Source organism: Cricetulus griseus (genome assembly GCF_003668045.3).
Source record: "Cricetulus griseus strain 17A/GY chromosome 1 unlocalized genomic scaffold, alternate assembly CriGri-PICRH-1.0 chr1_0, whole genome shotgun sequence".
NCBI lineage: Eukaryota > Metazoa > Chordata > Mammalia > Rodentia > Cricetidae > Cricetulus > Cricetulus griseus.
In genome coordinates this window covers 190,006,476-190,030,429 of record NW_023276806.1, presented here as the reverse complement: position 1 = coordinate 190,030,429, position 23,954 = coordinate 190,006,476, and the positions used below count along the sequence as shown (strand labels likewise).

General features: G+C 46.9%; 1 protein-coding gene across 3 annotated transcripts in view; it reads right to left on the bottom strand.

Annotated features, from left to right (window-relative positions):
- Kiaa1549 (KIAA1549 ortholog) overlaps positions 1-23,954 on the bottom strand; it is a 104,038-nt gene that overhangs the window by 7,590 nt on the left and 72,494 nt on the right. For 2 of the 3 annotated variants that reach the window (XM_027391470.2, XM_027391472.2), the window contains exons 13-19: positions 16,941-17,146; positions 15,793-16,016; positions 14,588-14,741; positions 9,880-10,200; positions 6,019-6,065; positions 4,247-4,407; positions 114-259 (exon numbers count right to left, since the gene is read on the bottom strand). In XM_027391470.2, coding sequence (XP_027247271.1) covers positions 114-259; positions 4,247-4,407; positions 6,019-6,065; positions 9,880-10,200; positions 14,588-14,741; positions 15,793-16,016; positions 16,941-17,146 — 1,259 coding nt within the window. The remainder of the gene's footprint in view (positions 1-113; positions 260-4,246; positions 4,408-6,018; positions 6,066-9,879; positions 10,201-14,587; positions 14,742-15,792; positions 16,017-16,940; positions 17,147-23,954) is intronic. The other variant, XM_027391471.2, reaches the window with a different exon arrangement.

Here is a 23,954-nt window from a genome sequence, read left to right as displayed (position 1 = left end):
GTGAAGGGGTGGCAGCCGTGTTTAGCACAGCTTTTAAAAGAGTGCCAAAGCAGAAGCGGCTACACAGAGTGACTGTGTGAGCTCTAGCTGATGCTCAAGTCCCAGATACTCACGGCTTCTCTTCGCCCTGCCTCTTCCTCCCCATACACAGGCCAGCCTGGTCCCCCGTACTGGCTGCCTCTGCCGGGAGGAATTTCCACTGGCTGGGCCCCGATTCTGCTTGCGATTCCCACCTGTGTCAGGTGCTGGATCTGTGAGCCTGAAAGGAACACATCAGTGACCAGTTTAGCATCCATAGCACATCTAAACTCAGGCTGCCAAGGACGCCTGCAACTCTGACCAGGAGCTCCTTTAAGAATAGAGGAAACAGGTGTTTTTCAAACTCTGTGCTGATCTGGAACATCTCTAAAAGTGGCACTTTCTAAGCCAGCAGGCGGGAGAGCTGCTTTCATTCCCCCCCAACATGCTGCTGAGGTAAGGCTGCCACTGCCACCAGATGTCTGGGGATGAGGGATCGCAGAAGTTAATAACTTAGAAGGGGCAAACTGTCCTGAGGCTGTAGAGACGCTGGAGCCTGGCTCCTTCCTGCTTGTAGCTTTGATGTTCACAAGGACCTGAATGTGTGGTGTGAAGATGAGAAAATTATTTAAATTCAGAATGTCAAGAGAACATTCCATGCTTCCACAACAGCCATGGCACAAGTAACCCCACTCACTAGCTTACAGGCAAGAGGCAGCGAAGGCAAGGCCAGGCTCTCAGCTAATTCCCACACCCAGACATTGGCTTGGGTGTGGCTACAACAGTGTTCTTGTCTTTCTCTTGTCTGAGGTTGGCACATGGAAATATCCCTACACTACAATCAAGGAAGGATCTTTATTTTATTTTTCTGTGGTGCTCAGGACCGAGTCTAGGATCTTGTATGTTAGGCAAGAGCTCACTGGTGAGCTACATCCCAACTCCTAACACTTCTCTCTGAGCGTTGTGAAATACAGTACAGAGCTCTAAACACTCCTAGGGTCATCAAGTTTGTCCATGGTACAGAAGCTCTCTTGGGGTAATGTGGCCTCCGCGTTTCAGCCCATTTTCATGCTGTCTAGTTACCTTCAGCTGACTGACTACATTTTAAAAGGAACTCTTCACCGGTCATATTTGGACATACAGCAATAACCAATGGTCAGGAAAAGAAGCCTCCTGGGCCTCAGCCAGGGCAATGAGCGCCATATGAGCCGGGTCTGCAACGGAAAAGCCAGTAGCATGAACACCATCTAGCAGTGTCAGCACTCGGCTCCAGACACAGACCGAGCACATCTTTAGAGGTACAGACATGGTTCAGGGAGGGATTAAAGCCCTTCTTTTGTGTTAAACCACATAGTGGCTGAAATCCTAAGGTAGTCCTGATTTTGAATATTGCTTTGATCCCTTAACAAAACAGCATAGGCTCCCAGCTGACTCAGAGCTGCTGACGAGCCCTTGTCCTCCAGAGGCTGGTTCCCGGCCCTGTGGAGAATCAGGTCCCTCACATCTGCAGTCACCACAGAAGATTAATTCAAGGGACAGAGATTCGAGGGAGACCAAGCACCAAACACGTAAGAGGCAACTGTCGGATCTTAAAACATTTCAAGCCTTTCTCAGACATGGTGGCACGCAGCTATAATCCGGGCACTCAGGAGGCAGAGGCAGGAGGATCTCTGTGAGTCTGAGGGCCAGTCTGGTCTACACGGTGAGCCATGGATAGGCAGATGAAAATCGTGAGAAACACAGATGGACATACAGCTGCACAAGGTACTCACTGTTATCCAGGGAGGTAACTTCCCTTTTCTTCTTCCCACTCTGATTAATGAGGAGCTAGACATCTTGGTGCATGTCATTCTCCCCTCAATATTTTGGATTTGGGAGCAGGGAGACTGTATTCCAAGAAAATTTTTTTTACCAAATCAAAAGCTCATGAGTCCTACTTCCAAACTGATCCCCCAAAGCTCTCACTACACAATTCTGCTTCCTAACTGTGTCCTCACCACCTCACACTCCTGCCACCTTGCCTTCCCCGCAGACTGGAACCGGAACCCTCCAAGTGAGGCAAACAAAGCAAAGTCTTCCTTCCTCAAGCTGCTTTTGACTACAGTGGGAATAGTAACTCACACAGCCAGCAGCGGGACGGCGGCAATGCAACAGAGCACTAACAATGGCAGCTGATGTGTCTGTCCTGAAGCGGGGGACACACCAAGCACTGTTTGGGGTAGTTGACATCTTGTTAAACGCTCCAAACCACCTAGGAGCTCAGCACTGGATGCAAATCTGATCACCACATTCTTTTCTGCTGCTGTTTATTCTCTTTGGTCTTAATAATAAAAACTCGGAGTCTGCTATCAGGGGGTAAAAGCTGAAGGATCGGAGAAGCACAGCAGCCAGCCTCTACAGTTCTTACCTCTACCAATGCTCAGACCAAAGGGGAAATCCTGTCCCTACGAATTCTCAGGCTGACTGCTCCTCAGACTCACTGAGCTCCTGTCTACTCCCGCCTTATACTACTCTTTCTGCCCGGCCATATCACTAGTGTCTCCCCCTTCCTAGTGCTGGGATTAAAGGTGTGGGATCCCAAGTGCTGAGATCACCTTTGTGTGAGCTTTGTTTCTCTTTAGACTGGATCAATTTCAAGTAGCCCAGGGAGGCCTTGGACTAACAAAGATCTGTCTGTCTGTCTCCTGATTCCTGAGATTAAAGGTGTGTGCCACCACGGCCTGGCCTCTATGGCTAACTAGTGTGGCTAGCTCTGCACTCTGATCTGTGAGCTGTATTTGTTATAGCATAAACAAAATATCACCACAATAGGGTTTTTCTGGGTAGCCTTGGCTGACCTGGAACTCGATCTGTAGACCAGGCTGGTCTCGAACTCACAGAAATCTACCTGCTTCTGCCTCCCGAGTGCTGGGATTAAAGGTGTGCAACACCACCATTGCCCAGCAAATCACTACATTTTTATGAAGATAATTTCATGGTTGTATTTATCAAGTTTAATTGGTACTTCTCTAGTTATTTTTGACTTTTTTTTAGTTCTTTTATATGGTGTAAATTCACACTTGCATGCTCGCACACACTTCCCTACACTTCTGCGAATTATTTCTTCCTATTCTCTGCTTACATCTTCTGAAGGTTCCCTACTTGTCAATTTTTATGATCGATCCTCTACAATAAGCCTCTTTCTCATAATACCTTACAGACTTGTCTTATTTTTCTTTTGTTTATCTTTTGCTTATCTGTGTAGCTCTGGCTGTCTTGGAACTCACTATGTAAACTAGGCTGGTCTTGAACTCACAAGAGATCTGCCTCTGACTTTCAAGGGCTGGGATTACAGGTGTGTAGCAGCACTGAGGAGTGCAATTTTATGCCGTACTGAGGAATGGCCTTGTGTGTGCCCGGAAAGTACATTATCAACTGAGCTACAGCCCCAGCCCCACACTTCATGATTTTTAAAAAGTAATTCTAGGAGCTGGAGATGGCTCAGCAGTTACAAACACTAGCCACTCTTGCAGAGAATCTGGGTTCAGCTCCCAGCACCCACAAAGTGGTTCACAACCCTTTGTAATCCCAGTTTCAAAAGACCCAACACCCTCGTCTGGCCTCCTCACTGCATACATGTGCACAGTCAGACATACAGGCAAAACACCCCATACCCATAAAATAAAAATAAATAAATCTTAAAAACATTCTTCTAGTGGATAGCAACATTTTCCAATATAAACAATTACACAATTTCTAGCTGGGCAGTGGTGGAAACAGGACTCATTCACAAACAGCTCTCAGCACTGTCTATTCACGAGACGGAAAGCTATGGAAGGAGACAGTGATCCAGGGGAGTAAAAGTCTGAAGCCTGGGTAAACACCAACAGCTACCACAGTGAACCCCAGCACAGCTGTGGTAGCCTCTGCTTGCCCACCAAAGAGCAGTGTCCCCGCACTGAAACCCTAAAGGGTCTCCCAGCTGTACCACTTACACCTCTGGAGAGCCAATCAGAGGAAGTAATTATAAAGTTTATTTGTAGGGTTCGGGAGATTGCTCAGCAGGTCAACGCCCTTGGCATGGAGGCCCGACCGCCTTAGCTGGATTCCCAGAATCTAAAGAACCAGGCAGGGCAGCACACATCTGCAATCCCAGCATTCTGAGGGACAGATGGAAGGTATTGGGCCAGCTACACTGGCTTGGCACGGTCCGACTATGTGAAAATACAAGCTCAATCGCCGAACTCACCTGTGGTGCCCCCAACAGGCCGAGGCCTAACCACGGATGGCATCTCCTCAGAGTAGATCCCTCGGGCAGCAAACGAAGCTTCAGCTGACGACTGTGGCTGTGAGGGCTCAGAGGGGACCAGCTCTGAAGCCGGCAGCAATCCTGGGCCAAAGCTGGGTCTGCTGGGAGAGCACAGCAAGCGTCAAAGCCCCTTAGCGGGCTCTAGAACGTCCTTAGGCTAGCGCCCCCTACAGGGATTAAGGCGGCCCCACCTAATTATCTATCTATCTCTCCTGGAATTTAAGACATTCTCTTGCTCCCTAAAGGCTACAACCTTCCTGTTTGTTCTGGGCCCTACCTCAGAACTAAGTCTGAAAGAGAAGAAAGGAGAGAGGAAGAAAGGGGAAGGAAGGGGAGGGGAGAGGGGAGGCAGATGACTGGAGCCTCGCTTTTCAGTCTGGCTTCCCATGCTGCACCCCAGAAATATGCAACCCAGACATGAGTTGTTTGATGTTTGCTTTTGGGTTTTTGTTTTCAAAAGAAAAGCTCCATAGACAACCTCATTTGTCCATCAAGACTGAAAACCAGTTTAAGACGTGTTTTAAAACTTTTTAAGATCTGAACCCCTTTAAACTTAAAAAAAAAAAATTATTGAGGGTTCCTAAGAGCTTTTATGTGTTTTCTATCCACAAATATTACCTTTATGGTAAGTTAAATTAAGAGCATTTGAGAACACTTACTTTGAGAATCTAGTAAAAATACAACCTATTACATGCTAGCCCAACAATCCCCAGGAACTAACGATTGTTCCCCAACCACTCCCAGGTAGTGGAGGGTTCTGAGATTTGACTCAAATGCCTTTGGCAGAGTACGCTGAAATTCTCACCCAACTGTTTTATTTTCTAGAGAATACTTTATTAGTTTCTGTACCCAAACCCACATCGATAAGACCTTACATATTTAATACAGTGTATCATTCCTGTAAAAATGAAAAAAAATTAAGTTTAATCAACATGAATGTTGATTTTTGTATGATGTCAAGTAAACATGATAAACTGGGGATACTTCCCCCCCCCCCAATCGACATCGCAGTTAAAGTTTTCAAAAATCCAAGTTACACAGACGCACATACATATTTTTGTTTCTATAAAAGACCAGCAGGAGCAGAATGTTGTGCATCAATAGCCAGCAATAGCTTTTCCAGGTTCTACAGTCATTTTAACAAAATTGTAGATATCCAGCACTCTCCATTTAAAAAAAAAAAGAAATTAAAAAAACAAAATTCCCCAAACAGCAGAGTTTCCCATGTGTTTTCATATCGTCATCTGGCATGTGTTACTTCAGGAGAATCTGCCCTCACACAGATGTTCGGTGTGTGTGTGTGTGTATGTGTGTGTGTGTGTGTGTGTGTGTGTGTGTGTGTGTGTGTGTGTAGCTATGTGTGAGTATGTGCTATGTCACATATAGATCAGATGGCAGCTTGCTGGCGTCAGTTCTCTTCCTTCTACCTGAATTCCAGTGACTGAACTCAGGTCATCAGGCTTGGTGGCACACAACTTTATCCACTGAGCCAGCCCTCTTGCCTGCCCAAGTCCTAACACTTGTTTGATAAGCATTTTACCACTGAGAAATCTCCCAAATTCCAACAGTTTACCTCTTCTGATTAGATCAAGAAAATACACAACACAGAGTTTGGTAACTATTCAAATATGAGCCTGTAAAGTTGAAAAAAAGAAAACAAAGCAACAGCCTTTGTGAGAAAGCCATGATGGGATTTCTTCCAGAAACCTTACCTCGGTAACAGGCCTGATGGGGGGGTCATTCCATAGTCTTCATATCTCTAAGGGAAATTGAAAAGAACACAAAAATTGGCATTTAATACTCATAAAATGACACTATCAAGTTTACAAACTTAGGTCAACTTTCAGGAATATTATTATTGTTACATTGTTATTGAGGAGTTTTTCACTATGTTGCCTTAGCTAGCCTGGACTTCACTATGTAGAACAGGCTAGTCCTAAACTTGAGATCTGCCTGCCTTTGCTTCCTCAATGCTGGGATTTAAAGGGATGCACTGCCACACCTAGCAACAATGTTTTCATTTTGTCTGTTGTTGGTTTTTGTTTTGTTAAGAGATAGGGTCTCTTTACACAGTCCTGGCAGTCTTGTGATTTGTCATGATATTCTGTTTGTAATCTAACCCATAAAGCTTGCCTGAAGATCCAGAGCTAAGCCTCTAGTTAGCCATAGAGGCCAGGCAGTGGTGGCACACCCCTTTAATCAGGAGACAGAGGCAGACAGATCTCTGAGTTCAAGGCCACCCTGGGCTACGAAAGATTGAATCTGTCTAAAGGAGAAGATGATCCCAGCATTTTTGATACCAGTACTTTTAATTCCAGCACTAGGGAGGTGGACACAGGAGTAATATGGCTGGTTGGAGAAAGGTGGGAAGAGACAGGAACTCAGATGCAGTCTGAGGTTTCCGAGAGAAAACAATCTGCGAGGCAGTCTGAGAGGCAGTCAGTCTGAGGATGCAGTCTGAGAGGCAATTAGTCTGAGGAGGTCTCTTTTGTGGCTCCTTTACTTCTCTGACCTTTGACCATTTACCCTGATATCTGACTCCAGGTTTTTATTATTAAGACCAATTAGAATTCGTGCTACAAGAACTCACTATACAGACTAGACTAGCCTCAAACTCACAGAAATCCATCTGCCTCAACCATGCGAGCACTGGGATTAAAGGCAAGTACCATAATGCCAAGCAAGAACTGTTTTTTTTATTAAAATTCAGCATGCTACTGGGGTCCTCCACGAGCAAACAATGATTCAAGTTTTTCAACTGATTGACCTCTTTATAACTTTATTTTTTACTTTATGTGTAAGGGTGTTTTGCCTGTATGTACATCTGTGCACCACATGTGTACAGCATCAGCAGGGCCAGAGAAGGCACTGGGTCCCCTAAAACTGGAGTTACAGATGGTTGTGGGCCACCACATATAATTGCCAGGCTGTCTCCATCCTGTGAGCTGGGCCTGTCACACTAGTGATTGCTTTCTTAACTGTGTCTAAGCCTTTTCATTTCCCGTCATCCCAGTTGTCAAGTATTGGGATTATTCTGTGTGTTACTGGAACCAAACTGCAGAACTCTAAAATCTAAAACTGGGTGACTGAAGCTCTGTGATACAAAGGCTTTTAGATGGAAAAGAAATGCTTTCATTTCTTCTGGGTAAAAATGTAGCAAATGAAAGACTGGTTCATCTAACTAGTAGGAGACGACTGCCTGGCTGTGGACACAGTGTTACAGAGGATGTTACGGGGCCTGCATTTAACGCCCACCACTGTCAGATCCACAACCAATCTGGGCTAGGGATGTAGCCCAAAGGCAGAGCACGAGCCTGGCACACGAGAGACTGGTGCATAATCCCTGGCAATAAAATAAGAGCAACTGACAAACTGATTGTGTTTCTTCTTTTCATTGGGCAACAGTCCCATAGTTTATTGGGTTAAAATCTTTGTTAGCATAGAAAGCAGTGGATCTTAACCTGGGCGTTGGTGGCGCACACCTTTAACCCCAGCATTTGGGAGGCAGAGGCAGACGGATCTCTGAGTTCAAGGCCAGCCTGGTCTACAGAGCAAGTTCCAGGACCGCCAGGGTTACACAGAGAAACCGTGTCTTGAAAAATAAACATTAAAAAGAAAAGGAAAGAAAGAAGTGGTGGATTTCACGGTGGCATTTTCACGCATGTGTGTATTTGCATCTTGTTCTTTTCTGTCCCCTCCCACCCCTTTCTTCCCTCAAACAGCCTCCTCCCTTCTCCTTGGGACCTCTTCCTGTCTGCCCCTCGTGGACTCTCTTCTATGTTCATGCTCTGCATATACGTAAAACATAAGTCTAGATTCTACATACGGGAGAAAACATACTATTTATCTTTCTGAGGCTGGCTTATTTGCTTAACATAATGACTTCCGGTTCATCCATTTCCCCACAGGCGTCGTGATTTCACTCTTCATCTGGTCACCTGCTGGCAGGCATGTGGCTGGTTCCACTCGGCAGCCACGTGAACAGTGTGACACTTCAGGGCTGAGGAACCACCGAGGTGGCCACTTCAGTTCCCATTCCCATCAAGGCCAAGCGGTGCTCTCTCCTCACACTACCCCAGCGTTTGTGTTTATCCTCCTTTCCTCTCTTCCTTCATCTCAGACAGGGTCTCACTGTGCAGCCCTGGCTGTCCTGGAAGAACTCACTATGTAGACCAAGCTAGCTTAAACTTACACTGCCTGCCTCTGCTGAGTTAAAGGCGTGCGTCACCACACCTAACCGATGATCTAGGTACGCGTCCCTCGTCTCATGTGTTTTGAAGTAGTTGAATGTTTATCGTTGGAAAGCTATGTTTAATAGTAAAGACAGTAATGACTACATGGGATGTGACAGCCGCTGCCCACACCGACTAACTCTGCATCTCTTGCAGCAAAGGAAATAATCAATGTGGAAAAGAATCACACCAACCTCAGAGATAAAAATTCTATCCATAGACAGACAGACAGACAGACAGACAGACAGACAGGCACACACACACACACACACACACACACACACACACACACACACACACACATTGAGAGATAGCCAAGACACCCCCAGGATTATCTTAGCACAGGTTTAAAAGAAAAATGAGAAAAACCCAGTATAAATACTCACCACCCAATGAATTTACATTTAACATATTAACTTCTCTGTGGGGTTAATAGGTCACAAAGCTTTTAGTGCAATCATTTCATCTGAAACTGGTGGAAAGCAGTGTGTGTCATTTCCTTATGTTTAACTTGTATGTTCTCTTAAAGAGAATTGGGGGGGGGGCTCAGTCAGTACATCACTTGCTGTCTGGATTGGAGGACCCTGAGTTGGATCCCCAAAACCCACATCATAATCCAGATACATGATAGCGTGCACCTGTACTCCCAGTGCTGGGGGGGTGCAGACAGAAGGGAGCTCCCTTTGGCTTACTGGCCAGCCAGCCTCGATGAACTGATCAGTGTGAGAGAAAGACCCACCCACCTCAACAAAATGGACAGCTCGTGAGGAACAGCACCTGAGACTGGCCTCTAGTCCCCACAGGCATGTGCAGCCACACACATCACATGGGAAGCAGCACCAACCCCATCCCCCACCCACACATACACACCCACACTCACATACAAAGAAGAATTTTAAAAACAAACAAAATATAATAAGTATAAATGATAACACAAGATGGAAAGCTGACATTTGCAAATAGTCGTCTTTGTCTGGGCTTGGACTAGTGCCTCCGCCTTCCCAGCCTTGGGAACATCTCCAGGACCAGGTGGTCCAAGAACAGACTGATCCCTTTACAGAATCAACAAGAATACACCCTGACAACATATCTCCTCCTTGTGACCCTATAAGGAAGCTGGGAAGATGGTTCCTGCACCACCACCTGCTTCCCTCCTGCACGAAAGGATGCTTCCAACACTAAGAATTAATTGTAGTAGAAGATAAAAACTAAGACCTGCCAAGCAGCTTTAAATCTAATCAAATGCAGCCAAAGTTTTACAGGGAGCCTTCAAGTGGCACGGTTAGGTCACAAAACTCAAGCACCGTGCCCAGAAGAGAATTCTAGGAGACCAGTACTTACGCTGCTGCAAGGGTTGTTGGCCGTCTGAGCTGGACTGTAGAAAGACCCCCACTGTGTGGCTCGCCTTTCTTCCCTGGAAGGGGTACTATTCACAGGCAGGCTGGCCGGCACCCCAGGACCTGTTCCCAGGGCATTGGCAGGCTGGCTGCTAGGAGCCACGAGGGCGAAGGCGTCATCCAGGAGGGAGTGCATGGTCTGGCGGGCCTCCTCGATAGACGGCTGCGGTGGGATGTACTGAGAGGCCGAGAAGGGCAAGCCCGGATACCTGCTCAGCTCAGCAGAGGACGGAGTCTGCACATCGGCCGGGAGGTCAGGGTCAGACTGCGTGAGAGGCAAAGAGGAGAACGACACACATGCTTCCATGGGAGCTGGTGGCAGAGCATGAAACAAAATTCTGGCGCAAAGTGGAATTTAACAGTGGTTCTGTGTGTGGGAAAGCGTTTGTCATAAGAACCAAAACTCATCTACATAATACGTATCACATTTTGTGGGAGACAAGGACTTCAATAGGAGAAAAACCAAAGCGGGAATATTCAGCTTCCTTTCTGTAGAACTCCACCGTGTGAAATGGATTTCAGAGCCTGGAGGTAGGCATCGCCCCTGAGAGCCTAAGTAGCCACAATTCACACTTCAAAGTGCACACACTACACAAATCCAGCCAACTTTCCATGGATGTAAAAACCAAAAGGAGAAGACTACTGTCAGAAAACACTATGTCTGTGTATAAACAATTAAAATAACTGTTTAAAAACTGCTTGTCAAAGTAAATAGTAATAAATATTCAGAAATTATGTATCTAAAATGGAGTTATCTGAGTCACTGAGAAAAGTTCAAAGTCCTATACCCACAGTTTAAGAAGCAAGAATCAGAAAAACCAGGGGACTTTATAAAAACAAAAACTTTGTTATTTTTCATTTTATTTATTGAGAAAGGGTCTTACAACATGGCCTGGAACTTCCTATGCAGACCAAGCTGGCCTTGAGCACAGAGATCCACCTGCCTTTATCTCTGTAGTGCTTGAATTAAAGGCATATGCCACCAGGTCCAGCTCAAGATTTATTTGATTTTACATTGTGCGCGCGCGCGCGCGCGCGCGTGTGTGTGTGTGTGTGTGTGTGTGTGTGTGTGTGTGTGTGTGTGTGCCTGAGCATGCTACACAAAGCACTCAGACCCCAGTGGGAGGTGCTCACCTAAACCTCCAGTGCCCTAGCACTCTGGACCTTTCCCATCTCATTCTCTGTGGTAATACTTTACAGGACACAGAGACAGTTTAACGTTTGGAGCAGGACAGACAGGTTCTGAGCATGGGAAGGGTAGCTCCTTCGGGTTCCCCCTGGCACAGGAATCCTACCCGAAACCCAAAAGGAGAGCCGTGAAGTCAGAACTTCCCACTCCTCTGTCTCCCCGCTGCCTCTTCTGTCTCCGAGTCTCCTGTCAGAAGCTGACACGAAGGTAAGACTTGCTAAGGTGCTTGCTTGGGCTGGAACTTAAATTCTACGCTCTTGAGCTCTTGAATTCCAGTCTGCTGATGCCGTTCTGTTTCGCTCAGTCGTGAACAAACATCAACTCACCCCAGATAGGGCACCAACCCCCAATTCTACTCACGTGTTTCACTGTAAGGGCGGCTTACAGGAGAAGTGAGTCTTCTTTAGGGGCATGAGCAAGTGACAGGCAACTATGCCATCAAGAAAATCTGCCCCCTGGCAATTATTAATCCTTATGCATTCTTCAGAAGGGAGGAACTGTGGGTTTTCTGGGCCTCCTAGTGACCCCCTCCTGCCTGCTTTGGGATAAATACAATGGCTCTGATCTCAAAACAGCAATGGCCCGTATCCTGCCCAAAGGCTGGCTGTTTAGGACAGATTCCTGCCCCTGTCACTCCTCAGTCCTACACATGGAGCTAGCTCTTCTAGACATCGTGGTTCATGCCTTGTGGTGGCTACTTAGCAACCTTTAGTGGGCTCTTAAGAGAGCAGCCTCACATCCTGGTTTAGGTTTGTGCGAGCTGCCCTGGTTTAATCATAACACTTCTTTCTCTTCCAAGAGCATCTGGTTTGGACACTAAATGACATTAGGCAGTCAACAAACTTGTAGTGTTTTGTTGCTGTTGTTGTTTTAATGAGATAGGATCTCTCTAACCCCAAAATCCTGGGCTCAAGCAACCGCCTGGCCACAGCTGGGACTATGGATGGGTACCAGCAGGCCCAGAGCCAACAAAAACTTTTAGTCAAGAGCCAGACAATAAATATTTTAGGTTCTGCAAGTCATAAAAGTCTGTCACAATGCAACTCAAAAAGCGGCCAAAGACAGCATGCAAGCAAGGGCGTGGTCACCTTACAAAAAGGCCAATGTTGACCCAAACAGCAGCAGGCTGGATGTGGCCCAAGGACAGAAGTCTTCCAGGCCCAAACTAGAGTGGAGAGTGGCCAGAAGGGGTTGAGGATCCAAGCACAGCCCTCAAGGAGAATTTACTTTCAGAGAAAAACTATGTAGTACACATATGCCCTTGAAGGTAAAAATCTAGCTAGGAAAAGGTGAATTCTGAGAAAGGCATTATTTTTGAAACATATCTCATTTCAGGCACAGTCAAAAGCTAAGTACATCTGGGGAGGACTTTCTGAGAGGGAATCCTTGGAAAGGCAGCCCTGGTAACAAAGTCCAAGGAGGTTCCAGGAAGGCTCTTCCCATCAACTCTTGGAGGAACCCTGCACTTCCCTTGAAAGAGGAAAATGGAGAAAACAAAGGAAGGTCCAAGCTAGGCACAGTGGCATCTGCCTGTAGTCCTGGCACTCAGAAGATTGCTTGAACTAGGATTCTGAAGCTAGTTTGGGCAACATAGCAAGATTTTGCTCCCCCAAATTAAGTTAAACCCAAAAGGAGGGTCCAGGACACCACGAGGAAAGACTGACATTTGGTCATCAAGAAAAAATAATGAAGGAAAAACACTCCCTACACAAAATTCAACAGGAGGACAGATCTCAAGGGGGCTGGAAAACAAGGATCTCCCGAAGGCTCCCTTGGGAGGAGGAGCCCTAGCTGGGCAGGAAAGGTAGTGGGGAAAGGAATGCTGTTTCTTCTTCTATGACTAGTCCCACAAAAGCACCAGTAACTGTAGATAAGGAAGGCCTATGAGGACAGTTTCTCTAGACTGAGCCAAACGCCACCAGTTTTTGGACACATGCTTCCCAACACCCAAGCAGGACAGGAACACCCATCTGTTGCAGGAAAAGCTTGTGTGTGTATGTCTGTGTGTTAGTTTATGTGTTTGTGTGTGTCTATGTATGTTTGTCTGTGTGAGGAATTTATGTGTTTGTGTGTCTGTGTGTGCATGTGTTTGTGTGTGTGTGTGTGTGTGTGTGTGTGTGTGTGTGTGTGTGTGTGTGTGTGTGTGTGTGTTGTGCATGAGTTTGTGTGTGTGTCTGTGGGGGGTGGGTGGGTGGGAGGTGGTCCCTCCCTGGTCAGGGAGCACTACATTCAGAGAGACGAAGAGGAACTACTTGACTCCTTTGCTCTACAGTGGCAACTACAATTAGCAGCTCTAGCTCTGAAGAGCCCTCAAGAGCTGAGTGGGTTACAAAGGTCACAGTCAGGCTTCAGAGCCCATTAAGCCTGCAAAGAAGACTTGTTTCTTCCAGGCGATCTTGATGGAATTAAGACTACAGCCCCAGGTCAGTACAGTGCTTGGCACATTCTTATACATGTTTTGAACATTTCATATTAGTTACATGTCATTTAGGCAAAAAAAAAATGGAAACTTCAAATAAGAGCTACAATGCGATTGTGTTTAATACAATACCTTCTCTAGGGTCACACAAACAAAGCTGGCTCTCTAAGTTTGCTCAGCTCAGTAGGGCTGAGTCCTTTATGCCCCATCTGCTCTGTCCTTTGGATTCTCCCCCTTTTTCCCAGGGCATCTTTGTGTCTCTTGCTAATGATCCCTTAAGAAGCTAGGTTTCTTCTTCTATGGTTCCTGTGCATGTATGTCATAATATATCAATGTCTGCCTTCATCACTTCAAGCCACACTGTGTCCATTTCCACTGAGCTCTTTTTTTTCTCATGAAAATTATACATGCACGCATGTATGTATGTATGTATTTATGTATGTATGTATGTATATGTATGTATGTATAAGGGTGACATCCCTAATCTCAAACCAGAAACTTTCTGAGCCCTGACATGATGCTTAGCTGGGGATTTTGAACATTTCAAGTCGTAGACTTTCCTATTGGGATGCTCAACTGGTAAAGTCTGCATGTATATTCCAACATATCCAGTACCTGAAGCAGTGTGGCCCCAGCATTTTGGATAAAGGAGACTCAACTGAGTGATTCACTCTATGAGAGTGTGTGGGTGCACACACAAAACAGGAAATATCCCCCCCCCCAAAAAAAAAAAAACCAGACAAGCATCAGAGCAGAGAGAGAAAACCTGGACAATTCTTGTTCTTCCAATTAACCTCAAGCAGCTCCCATTATGAAAGCAGAGGTGGGTTAACACAGACAGGAAAGTCTGGGACAGACTCTCAGAGGTGTCACCCGGCAGTTCTGAGGCTTGATAGGACTCGTCCACCCTGTGTGCCCCACGGCCTGCTGGCCCTGGCCTTCACTGTGCACAGGGCAGCACACAGCACCATGCACTCTCCTCTCCCATTAAGGCACTCTCCTCAGAGCTCCCACCCTGGTTCCCTAGGGCTTGGGATTACGCACCGGGCATCCAATATAGGCAGAGTTGTGCACACCCGGGGGCCGCTTGTATGTGCCATCACTGTCTGTAGTGATGAGTCTGTCCTTCTCAGCATCAGCAGGACAGCCGTTGACCTGGTGTTTCCTGCGTGGCTTAGGAGAACGTTTTATCCGTGAGCTGATAGGGAAAAACAGAAATTATCTTCACAGGAAATAAACCTGTTAGCCGCTCACTTGTCAACTTAACACCAAATGTTTTCTGAATGCCTATGATGGGCTGGCCAGTGTAGGAAAAGCTCCAGAGACTCTGACAAAGTGACAGCCACAGTCTGGGCCCTATGGACCAGCCCGAACTAACAGAGACAGCAGAGCAATCTGTACTCAGGACATCACTTAGTGACAGAGCGGGTCCAAAAGCGGCAGGTCCAGCTGAGAGCTATTAATACTCCACAGGAGACCTGAATGGGGGAGCAGATCTGAGGCTGAGGAGGGACAGGAGAGCGCCTAGAAGTGGCAGCCCAGCAGGCTGAGGGCCAGAAATGGCTGCAGACAAATCTGGGGGCAAGATCAGAGGGCCAGCCACTGACAGCCCTGTGAGGCTGGCCACAGGCAGAACCGAAACAGAGGAAGACCCACCTGCCCCAGGGTACAGGTCCGGGCATAGAAAGACAAGCTCAATGTTTTATTTATGTCTTGGAGAGTAGGTGCCAGAAAAGAGCACTGGCTCCCCTGGGGCTGGAGTTAGAAAGGTTGAGAGCCACCATGGAGGTGCTGGAGAATCAAACCCAGGTCCTCTGGAAGAGCAGCTACAGCTCTTAACCACTGAGCTGTTTACTGAGCCCCAAGCCAAAGACTGTAGGCTACTGTGAGAAAACAAACATGGAGACCTGCCACGTTCCCTTGTGACTATCTAGGTGACGAAAGAGGTGAAGAGTAAGTAAGTAGGGGGATGGGAAGAGCTAAGTGGGGTAGGGCAGAAGCTGGCTGTAGGAAGAGAAGGTAGGCGCATGGTTTTATCAGGCAGAGGAAGCTCATCTGGGCTGGCGCTGGGGTGTGGAGATTAGATTCTTCCCTCCCCAGAAGCCAGCTCTTCCGCTTCCTGCAGGCCTACAACACCGCTGCAGAAACCTCTTCAATTCACTGTCACAGACGGCCTGCCACTTGGATATGGCCAGTCTCCATCCTGCCCGATGCCCCGTCTGCCTGACCACCCTGGGGCCCCAGCCCACCTCTTCCTGGGCTCTATGAACACAGAGGGCACACTGGCCGCGGGGTCCAGGATCTTGTCAATCTGCATCTGTGCCCTGCGGTACACTCGGTGCCGCTCCTTGGTGTCACCGGAAGACAGGTCATCCACCACTGGGAACTCGTAGTGGCCTCGGCGTTTGGCGCGCAGGCGAATCTTGTTTCGGTGATGCTCGATCTCCGACTTGTGGCGCAGGGCCGACTGGATCTACGGGCAGCACAAACAATCACTCAGGCTGTCTGTCTGCTCAGGGTTCTAGGACATGCCCTCCGAAAAAAAACCTTTTAGAGATGGCTTCCTCTCCCGGGCTCCCTGGCTAGGTAGGCTTGATGGGGGTGGGGGGGAGAACCCAGGAGATGACAGAGAATGGACACTGCCTACACCCGTGACAGAGGGCCAGCCATCCACTCCCTGATGATCAATAGTTTAGGGAAGGCTAATCCCAGTGTTCAAAGCCAGGGGCAGCTGAGGCAGAGAGCACGGCCTCCCAGAGGCAGCCTTCTCAGGGTTGCTACTTTAACCCCCTACAGCTAATCTTGTCAGAGTCCATCACTGACCCTGACTAATGCTGGAGGTTAAAAACAGCCCAAAGGCCGAGGCACTAACACAGGAGGCACAGGAGGCGGAGGCACTGCCAGGTTGCCCACGCCCAATGGGTGGGGCTGTTATTAATAAAGATGAGGATGAGATGATGACATCAAGTAGGGAGGGAGCTAGGTTAGCGGGTCTGGGGAGAGTTGGGCGGTGGATACGTTGTATGCATCTGCCAAATTTTCATAGGATAAATAAAACATTAAAAAATAAAATATAGGGTGTGTGTGTGTGTGTGTGTGTGTGTGTGTGTGTGTGTGTGTGTCTGTGTGTGTGTCTGTGTGTGTGTGTGTTTTCTGATTCTGAGACAGTGTAGCCTGAGCTATGTAGTCCTGGAGTGACTCCTCTGTCTCAGCCTCCAGGGTGCTGGGATTACAGGCCTAAGTCACCACACCCGGTGTTCTGAATTAGGCACACTGCAGCGGTGCCTGCTTCGAGCAACTATCTGACACTGGGCCTTCCACTGAACTCATTGCTCTAGCACTGACCGAATCAGGACGTGAGCTTTCTTATTAATTCTCTTTCATTAACATCAAATACCTCCTTGTTGATCTTGTTGGTTTCTGCCACTCGGTCAGCCAGGACAGGGTGCTGCACAGGGGGTGCTGGGATGGGTTGCATGGCAATGAGCTGGATTTTACTGGGGACCCTCCGGCTGGCTTCTGAGGTTCGGGAAATCCTGTCGACATGCTCAAAGATGGAGGCCGAGGAGTGCTGCTCATTGCCTGAACTGGGCAGGGGAGCACCTGGAACAGAAGGGGACAACACATGAGCAGGGTAGGACCGAAAAGCAGCAAGTTACACACCACCCCAGAAAGCATCCTTGCCTCATTTCTGACCGAAACAACCGGAATCTCTAGTTCAGTGTATATGATCTATATTAAATTCTCTCCTTTGGCTTCATTAACAACTATTAATGAGAAGCCATGGTGGCACACACCTTTAATTCCAGCACTCGGAAGGCAGAGGCAGGCGGATCTCTGTGAGATCGGGGCCAGCCTGGTCTACAGAGCGAGCTCTAGGACAGCCTCCAAATCTAGACAGAGAAACCCTGTCTTGAAACACACACACACACACACACACACACACACACACACACACACACAAAATTACAAATGAGGTTTGGCAAGACAGCTCAGTCGGCAGAGGTGCTTGTGCACAGGCCTTATGGCTTGAGTTCAGTCCTGGATCTCATGAGGTGGCAGAGAGAACTGACTCCTAAAAGCTGCTCTTAACCTCCATACATCCCATGGTGCACACCTGTTTGTGCAAACATACATACATACACACACACACACACACACACACACACACACACACACACACTTCATAAAATTACAAATGCTTTTAGGAAAGGTGTGACAAAGTCATTATGATATTCTGTGCCAGAGATCACTCAACTGTTTGTTTTGTTTTTGTTTTTTGTTTCCTACATGTACTTAAAAACCTTCATAAAGAAAAGGAAGGTTCATTTGGGAAGAGTGCTTCATAGTATGTTTCAGGGCCTGGGCTCAACGTCCAGATCCACAAAACAAAACATGAAACATTTGATCTGGGCGTGCTGGTATACGCCTATAATTCTAGCACTTAGAAGATGGGGACAAGAGGGGCAGGAGTTTCAAATTCTAGGCTAGCCTGGACTACATGAGAGCATGTTTGAAAAGGGAAAAAGAAAAGGACAAGAGACTGCTCAGCGAGTCAATGAGCAATTTGTAGAATTTTCACAAAAAATATTTACATCAGCTGTGACCTGCCACTACCCTCTGGGCACTCTCAGGCCTGGCAGCTAAGAAAGCATCTCTATGATGGCTTCCTCAACACAGGGTGGTGACTGGTTCCAGGACCCTGCAGGTGCCAAAGCCCATGAGATCTCTCCTAAACAGTGCAGTGTCTGCCTGCACACACAACCAAAGCACATTGTCCTGTAAGCTTCACATCACCTCTAAATTACATAGTATTGTTAATACAATGTCAACACCACGTTAATGTTACTTTAACATTTACGGAATGGGGACAAGAAAGGTTGCACACACATGCAACATACATGTAACATAAAAACACACATTTGATCTATAGTTGTTGGTTGAATATGGACACCATGGATACGGACATGGGAGGACACCAAATCAGCTGTGAAGGCTTCAGTCTTTTCACCCCTAGGGTAGAAAGAAAAGCTGAGGAAACATGAGAAGAAAGGCTCACCCTTGAAAGGAATCAGTTCCACTTTAAAGAGGGCACTTAAGAGTAAAAAGGGCGGCCAGGTTCATGTTATATACCCTATACTACAATATTTTTTTAAAGAAGTAATCAGGCGTACAAAAATGAAGAAATGTATACACTCAAAAAATGGACAAACCTTGCAGTATGGTGTACACCTTCAATCCCAACACTCAGGGGACAGACAGCAGCAGGCAAGTATCTGTGAGTTCAATGCCAGCCTGGTATAGACAGTGTGTTCTAGGCTAGCTAGGGCCATACAGTGAGGCACTGTTTCAAATAAACACACACACACACACACACACACACATATATATATACACATACACATATATACTGAGTCAGTATCTTATACAATGATTGACTTTCTCCAGTTTCTCATTTTCAGTAATGAGAAATTTCTCTAATGAATATTATATGTACTAGAAATAACCCAGTAGAATTTAAGTTTAAAAAGAAAAAAGGGAGCTGGAAAGATGGCGTGGTGGGTAAGAGCTGCTCTTGCAGAGGACTCTAGTTCAGTTCCCTGCACCACATGGTGGCTTGTGATGGGTTAAAACTCCAGATCTAGGTGATCTGCTGCCCTCTTTTGACCTCCTCAGCCACCCGGCAAAATGCTAACAAACATGCAAGCAAAACACCAAAATACATAAGATAAGATAAGATAAGATGAGGGAGGGAGGGAGGAGGAGGGAGGGAGGGAGGGACGGAGGGAGGGACGGAGGGAGGAAGCCAGGAGGTGGTTGAAAGGCTGAAAGGTTCAGGCTTTAATGCCGACCTGCTCGACCTCTTTAAGAGACAGACCCCGCCCCCTGACAACAGGCGGGGCTTGCATGGTGATGTGCCCGTCATGGCCTCATCACCTGTTACACATTACCCCTGACCTGTGTGAGGACACTGCGCATGTGTGAAGCTTCAGTGCGCATGCTCAGCTTTCCCTTTAAAGCTCCTACCTGTCTCTGTTACCTTCTCTCTCTGGCGATCCACCATGGGGGTCAGCCATTAACTCTCTCTCTCTCTCCTCTCTTACTCTCTGTCCTGCTCTTTTCTAGTTCTCTCTCACTCGCTCCCCAGTGATATAATAAACTATTGTTCTCATGTCTCATCTTGTGCCTTTTTTTCTTATAATTTAAGCAGAAATCTAACAGTGGTGGCAGATGCCTTTAATCCCAGCAGAGGAAAGTGGATCTCTGTGAGTTCGAGGCCAGGCTGGTCTACAGAGTGAGTTCCAGGACAGCTATACAGAGAAACCCTGTCTTGAAAAAACACACAAACAAAAATGAGGGAGAAAGGGAATAGGGTGAGAAGATGGAAGAGCCGGCTGGTCAGAGGTCGGCTAGCACTCTCCCTTAGCCAGTTAGTTGTGGACATGTCCAGACACTGTTGGGCAACAGAAGGGTGAGAACAGGTAGAATCTGTTCTTAGACCAAAGCCAATGGTTTGTAACCTCTAGTGAAAACGGGAAGTGTGGAGTGAGGAGTCTCCTGGGTATAAAAGACAGCACAAGTTGGCAAAGTAAGCAGTAGGGAAACAGTGGCTGATATTTCACCTAAGGAATGCACGACAGTGCCCTGTAAGTTCTGGGTTTTCTCTTCTCTGACTGTATGTATGGTATCCCAAGGGACTAGAAATGGTGTGTACCTCTCCAAACGAGTGGTGTCTCCCAATGAGCAGACATTCTGATATTCTTGGGTTTTCTTCCCAGCCTAGACTTAGAGAGGGCTGGATGACCCCAACTGCAAGCCCAGTCAGGCACTCATTCAACCACCAGCAGCTACTCAAGCTGTGGGATTGAATGACTAAAAAGAGATTAACCTTGCTTGCCAGCAGGCAACCTTGCTGACCTGAAGTTCTAAAGAAATAAAGAAAAGTCACGAAATTGGCACATCAGTCCACTCTCCCCAGAGTGGCCGAGCATGTCTGTTGCCTTTGAGTCTAAAGGTGGGGTGGGGGGCTCCCCCGGTGCCATCACCTCTGCCTGATTCCCACCTGCGCTTTGGCCTGTGCCTGGGCTCCTCTCAGTCAAGGTCACGGGGCTTTACCAGCTACAACCTTCAAGGCAAGGAATGCCCAGGCCTTAGGTTTCTCTGCCAAACTTCTAGGAAAGGCAGGAAAGAAAAAGAAACCCCTGGCTCTTGTCTTGTCCAGGACCCAGCCCTTTAAAATGCCTGGAAAGGATTTTCAAACTTAGCGCTAAATGGTAATATATATTATGCTAAATACTGTGCAATTTTAAAAATACAACTTAGATAACAACCCACGGAAAGCAATAATAGGTGCTTAGAAGCAGATGTGAGGAACCCTGCCTTAAGGCAAGTAGGGACTTTGGATTAAAATGCCTTTCTCTTTCAATGTTCTTTTTTAAAAAGTAATAATATAAATTACACTGCTCATTTAAGAACTCTATCATCCACCTGATGACTGTAATACATAATATTTTATCTATTTAAAAATAGCCAAGAAATGGCTGGCAGGAGGGCTCAGCGGGTGAAGAAGCTTGCCGAGAAGCCTGAACAGAGCTTGAGGCCTAGACCCACATGGTGCAAGGGATGAACCGACTTCTGTAACCTGCCCTCCTACCCACGTGTGCGCACACCACACACACATGCACAACTAAACGAGTGTAAATGACTCTTAAACACTGAGAAATTCTACGTGTTCTTACATAAAAACAAGGCAATTGGGATGTGTATCTCATATAGTAAATCCATCTCACCGTTCTATAATGTATATATACTTTTTTTTTTTTTTGGTTGGCTTTGGTTTTTCAAGACAGGGTTTCACTGTGTAGCCCTGGCTGTCCTGGAACTTGTTTTGTAGACCAGGCTGGCCTCGAACTCACAGAGATCCTCCTACCTCTGTCTCCTGAGTGCTGGGACTAACGGTGTGAGCCACCACATGCAGCAATATACACCACACACACACAGAGTTGGGAGAGCAGTTGTTCTTGCAGGTTCAAGTTCCCAGCACCTAACCACAAGGCAGCTCACAACCACTGTAACTCCAGTTCCTGGGGATCTGATGCCCTCTTCTGACCTCCCTAGGCATCAGGCAGGCTGGCAAAACACTCATACACATAGAATTTAAAATGTTTTTAAAAATCATATTGTAAGTACATATTAAAATAATTAAATAATTTGAAATTGAAGGAAAAAATTAATTGCTGCCATTTAAGACTGCAAGAGTCAATACAGGATTATACAGAATAATGTTAGCCACACAACGACAGAGGAAAGAGCCTTCCTGATATGCTTTGATGGAAGACTAGTTTAAGAAAGTATTTCAGGGCTGTACAGATGGCTCAGCAGTTTCAAGAGGACCCAGGTTTAATTCCCAGAACCCACATGGCAGCTCACAACTGTCTGTGTAACTCCAGTTCCAGGAGTCCTGACACCCTCCTCACACAGACATACACAAAGGCAAAACACCAACACACATGAAATAAACAAATAAATAAATTGGACTTGTTTAAAAAAAAAAGTATTTCATCATTTACAGATAACCATAATTAACCCACACCACCCTAAATTTGGTGGCCCTCCCTCCAGCCACACCCTATGAGGCTGAGATCACAGCCAGCTGCCAAGCACATCCCAGACGCTCAGGAGAAACCCCGAATGATGGCTACATGACAGTAGTCACCATGACTCAGTTTACAAGTTTCTTCCTTGAAGAGGGCTCCTGGAATTGCCTTCCTGAGAAGTTGAGAACTAGGCTTAATGATCCGTCAGTGCTACAGATGTGTAGCTAATCAGGTTGAAACAAAGCGCTCACTGGGAAAAAGACCTCACCAGGTACCAAAATAAATGCCTATCGGTTCCTATGAGAAATCCCGGCACCTGGAGCTCGTGACGTTCAAGCTGATGAGGTTCTAACAACTTGAGAATCACACACTTGCCTCCGTGAGCACATCAAGAAAGCACTGGAGAGGAAGGACAGTGTGGTGGCACACGCCTTTGACACCAGCACCCAGGAGGCAGATGCAAGATCTCTGGAAGTTCAAGACCAACCCAGTCTACACAGTGAGATCCAGGCCAGCCAGAGTTACACAGTCAGAGCTATGTGGTGAGACCATGTCTTAGCTACCCCAGCCCATAAAAGAGCACTTGGCCATCCACTTCTGGTAGGTGTGTTCCTGAGGACAAGGAGGGGTTAGGACCACGGGGAGGACAGCACTAACACCCCGAGCCTGACAACTCCTGCTCAAGGGCACACCCCTCCTCTATCACCTCCTCTTCACATTCCCTTCAGGGAGGAGAGTGGAAACAGATGTGGCTCACCCTAACTGCGATGGCTGAGAACGCGGTACCTTGTGAGTCAGTTACCTCTGTAGTCTCAGAGATAGACACAAGGCTACACAACAGTCTAGCTAGCACCTTCCAAATGGGAGGGCAGGGATCGGAGTCAAGTTTGAAATTACCAAAACACAAACAGCGGTCTTTTATGAATTTCCGTTGCAAGAGTGGGGCTGAAAACGGCATGCTAGAGACACTAAAGCCCAGCTCCTGGGTGTGCCACATGAAGTGGTAACAGGCAACACTAATCCAAAGGCAATCCTGGTGGCTCTCAACAGCCTCCTCCCCACATGTGTCCCCTCATGTGACATACAGCAGAAAATGGACTTTTACTCGAACTGTAAACAATCCAGGTGCAGTGGACTCCACTTATCCCAGAACTCAAAGAGAATGTGAGGTCCAGTGTTATGGAAGCCACTGTCTCCAAAGGGGAAGACACCGGAAGTTTTGTTTAGTGGAGAGCACTCTCTCATATAATATATATATATATGTATATATATATATATATATATATATATATATATATTATCTAATGCAGCTCCACGCACAAAATAAAACACCTTATGTCATCCCCAAAGCTGTCTTATGGCAGCTTTTAAGCAGGTGGCAGCTTCAGTGGGCTGATATGACCTTACAGACTCTGGCATCCCCAGCATCATGCTTCCTTTACACCAGGAGCACCTGGCACCCCCAGAAAGCTCCAGCTCCCAGCCCTGACCCACAGGCTGGGGCTCTCAGCCCATTGCTGAATGCTCACTACCTGACTTCGGAAGGCATGCTGACAGCACAGCTTGGGTCTGTTCCCTTCACTGCACACCTGGGTGTGCAGTGTCAGAAGAGGTAGGGGCACTAACCAGCAACAAAAGTTAACCAGAGAAGGGCTAGGACTCTCCTCCTTCTTTTTCAAGTATTTCTTTCCCAGGATTGAGACAAGATTTTAATCCAGCCATATCTGAAACACAGCACCCGCTACCATGGTGCCAAATAAGCTTTTAAGATATTTGTGAAACTGGACTCCAAGGAAAAACCTCTTCCCTTACTC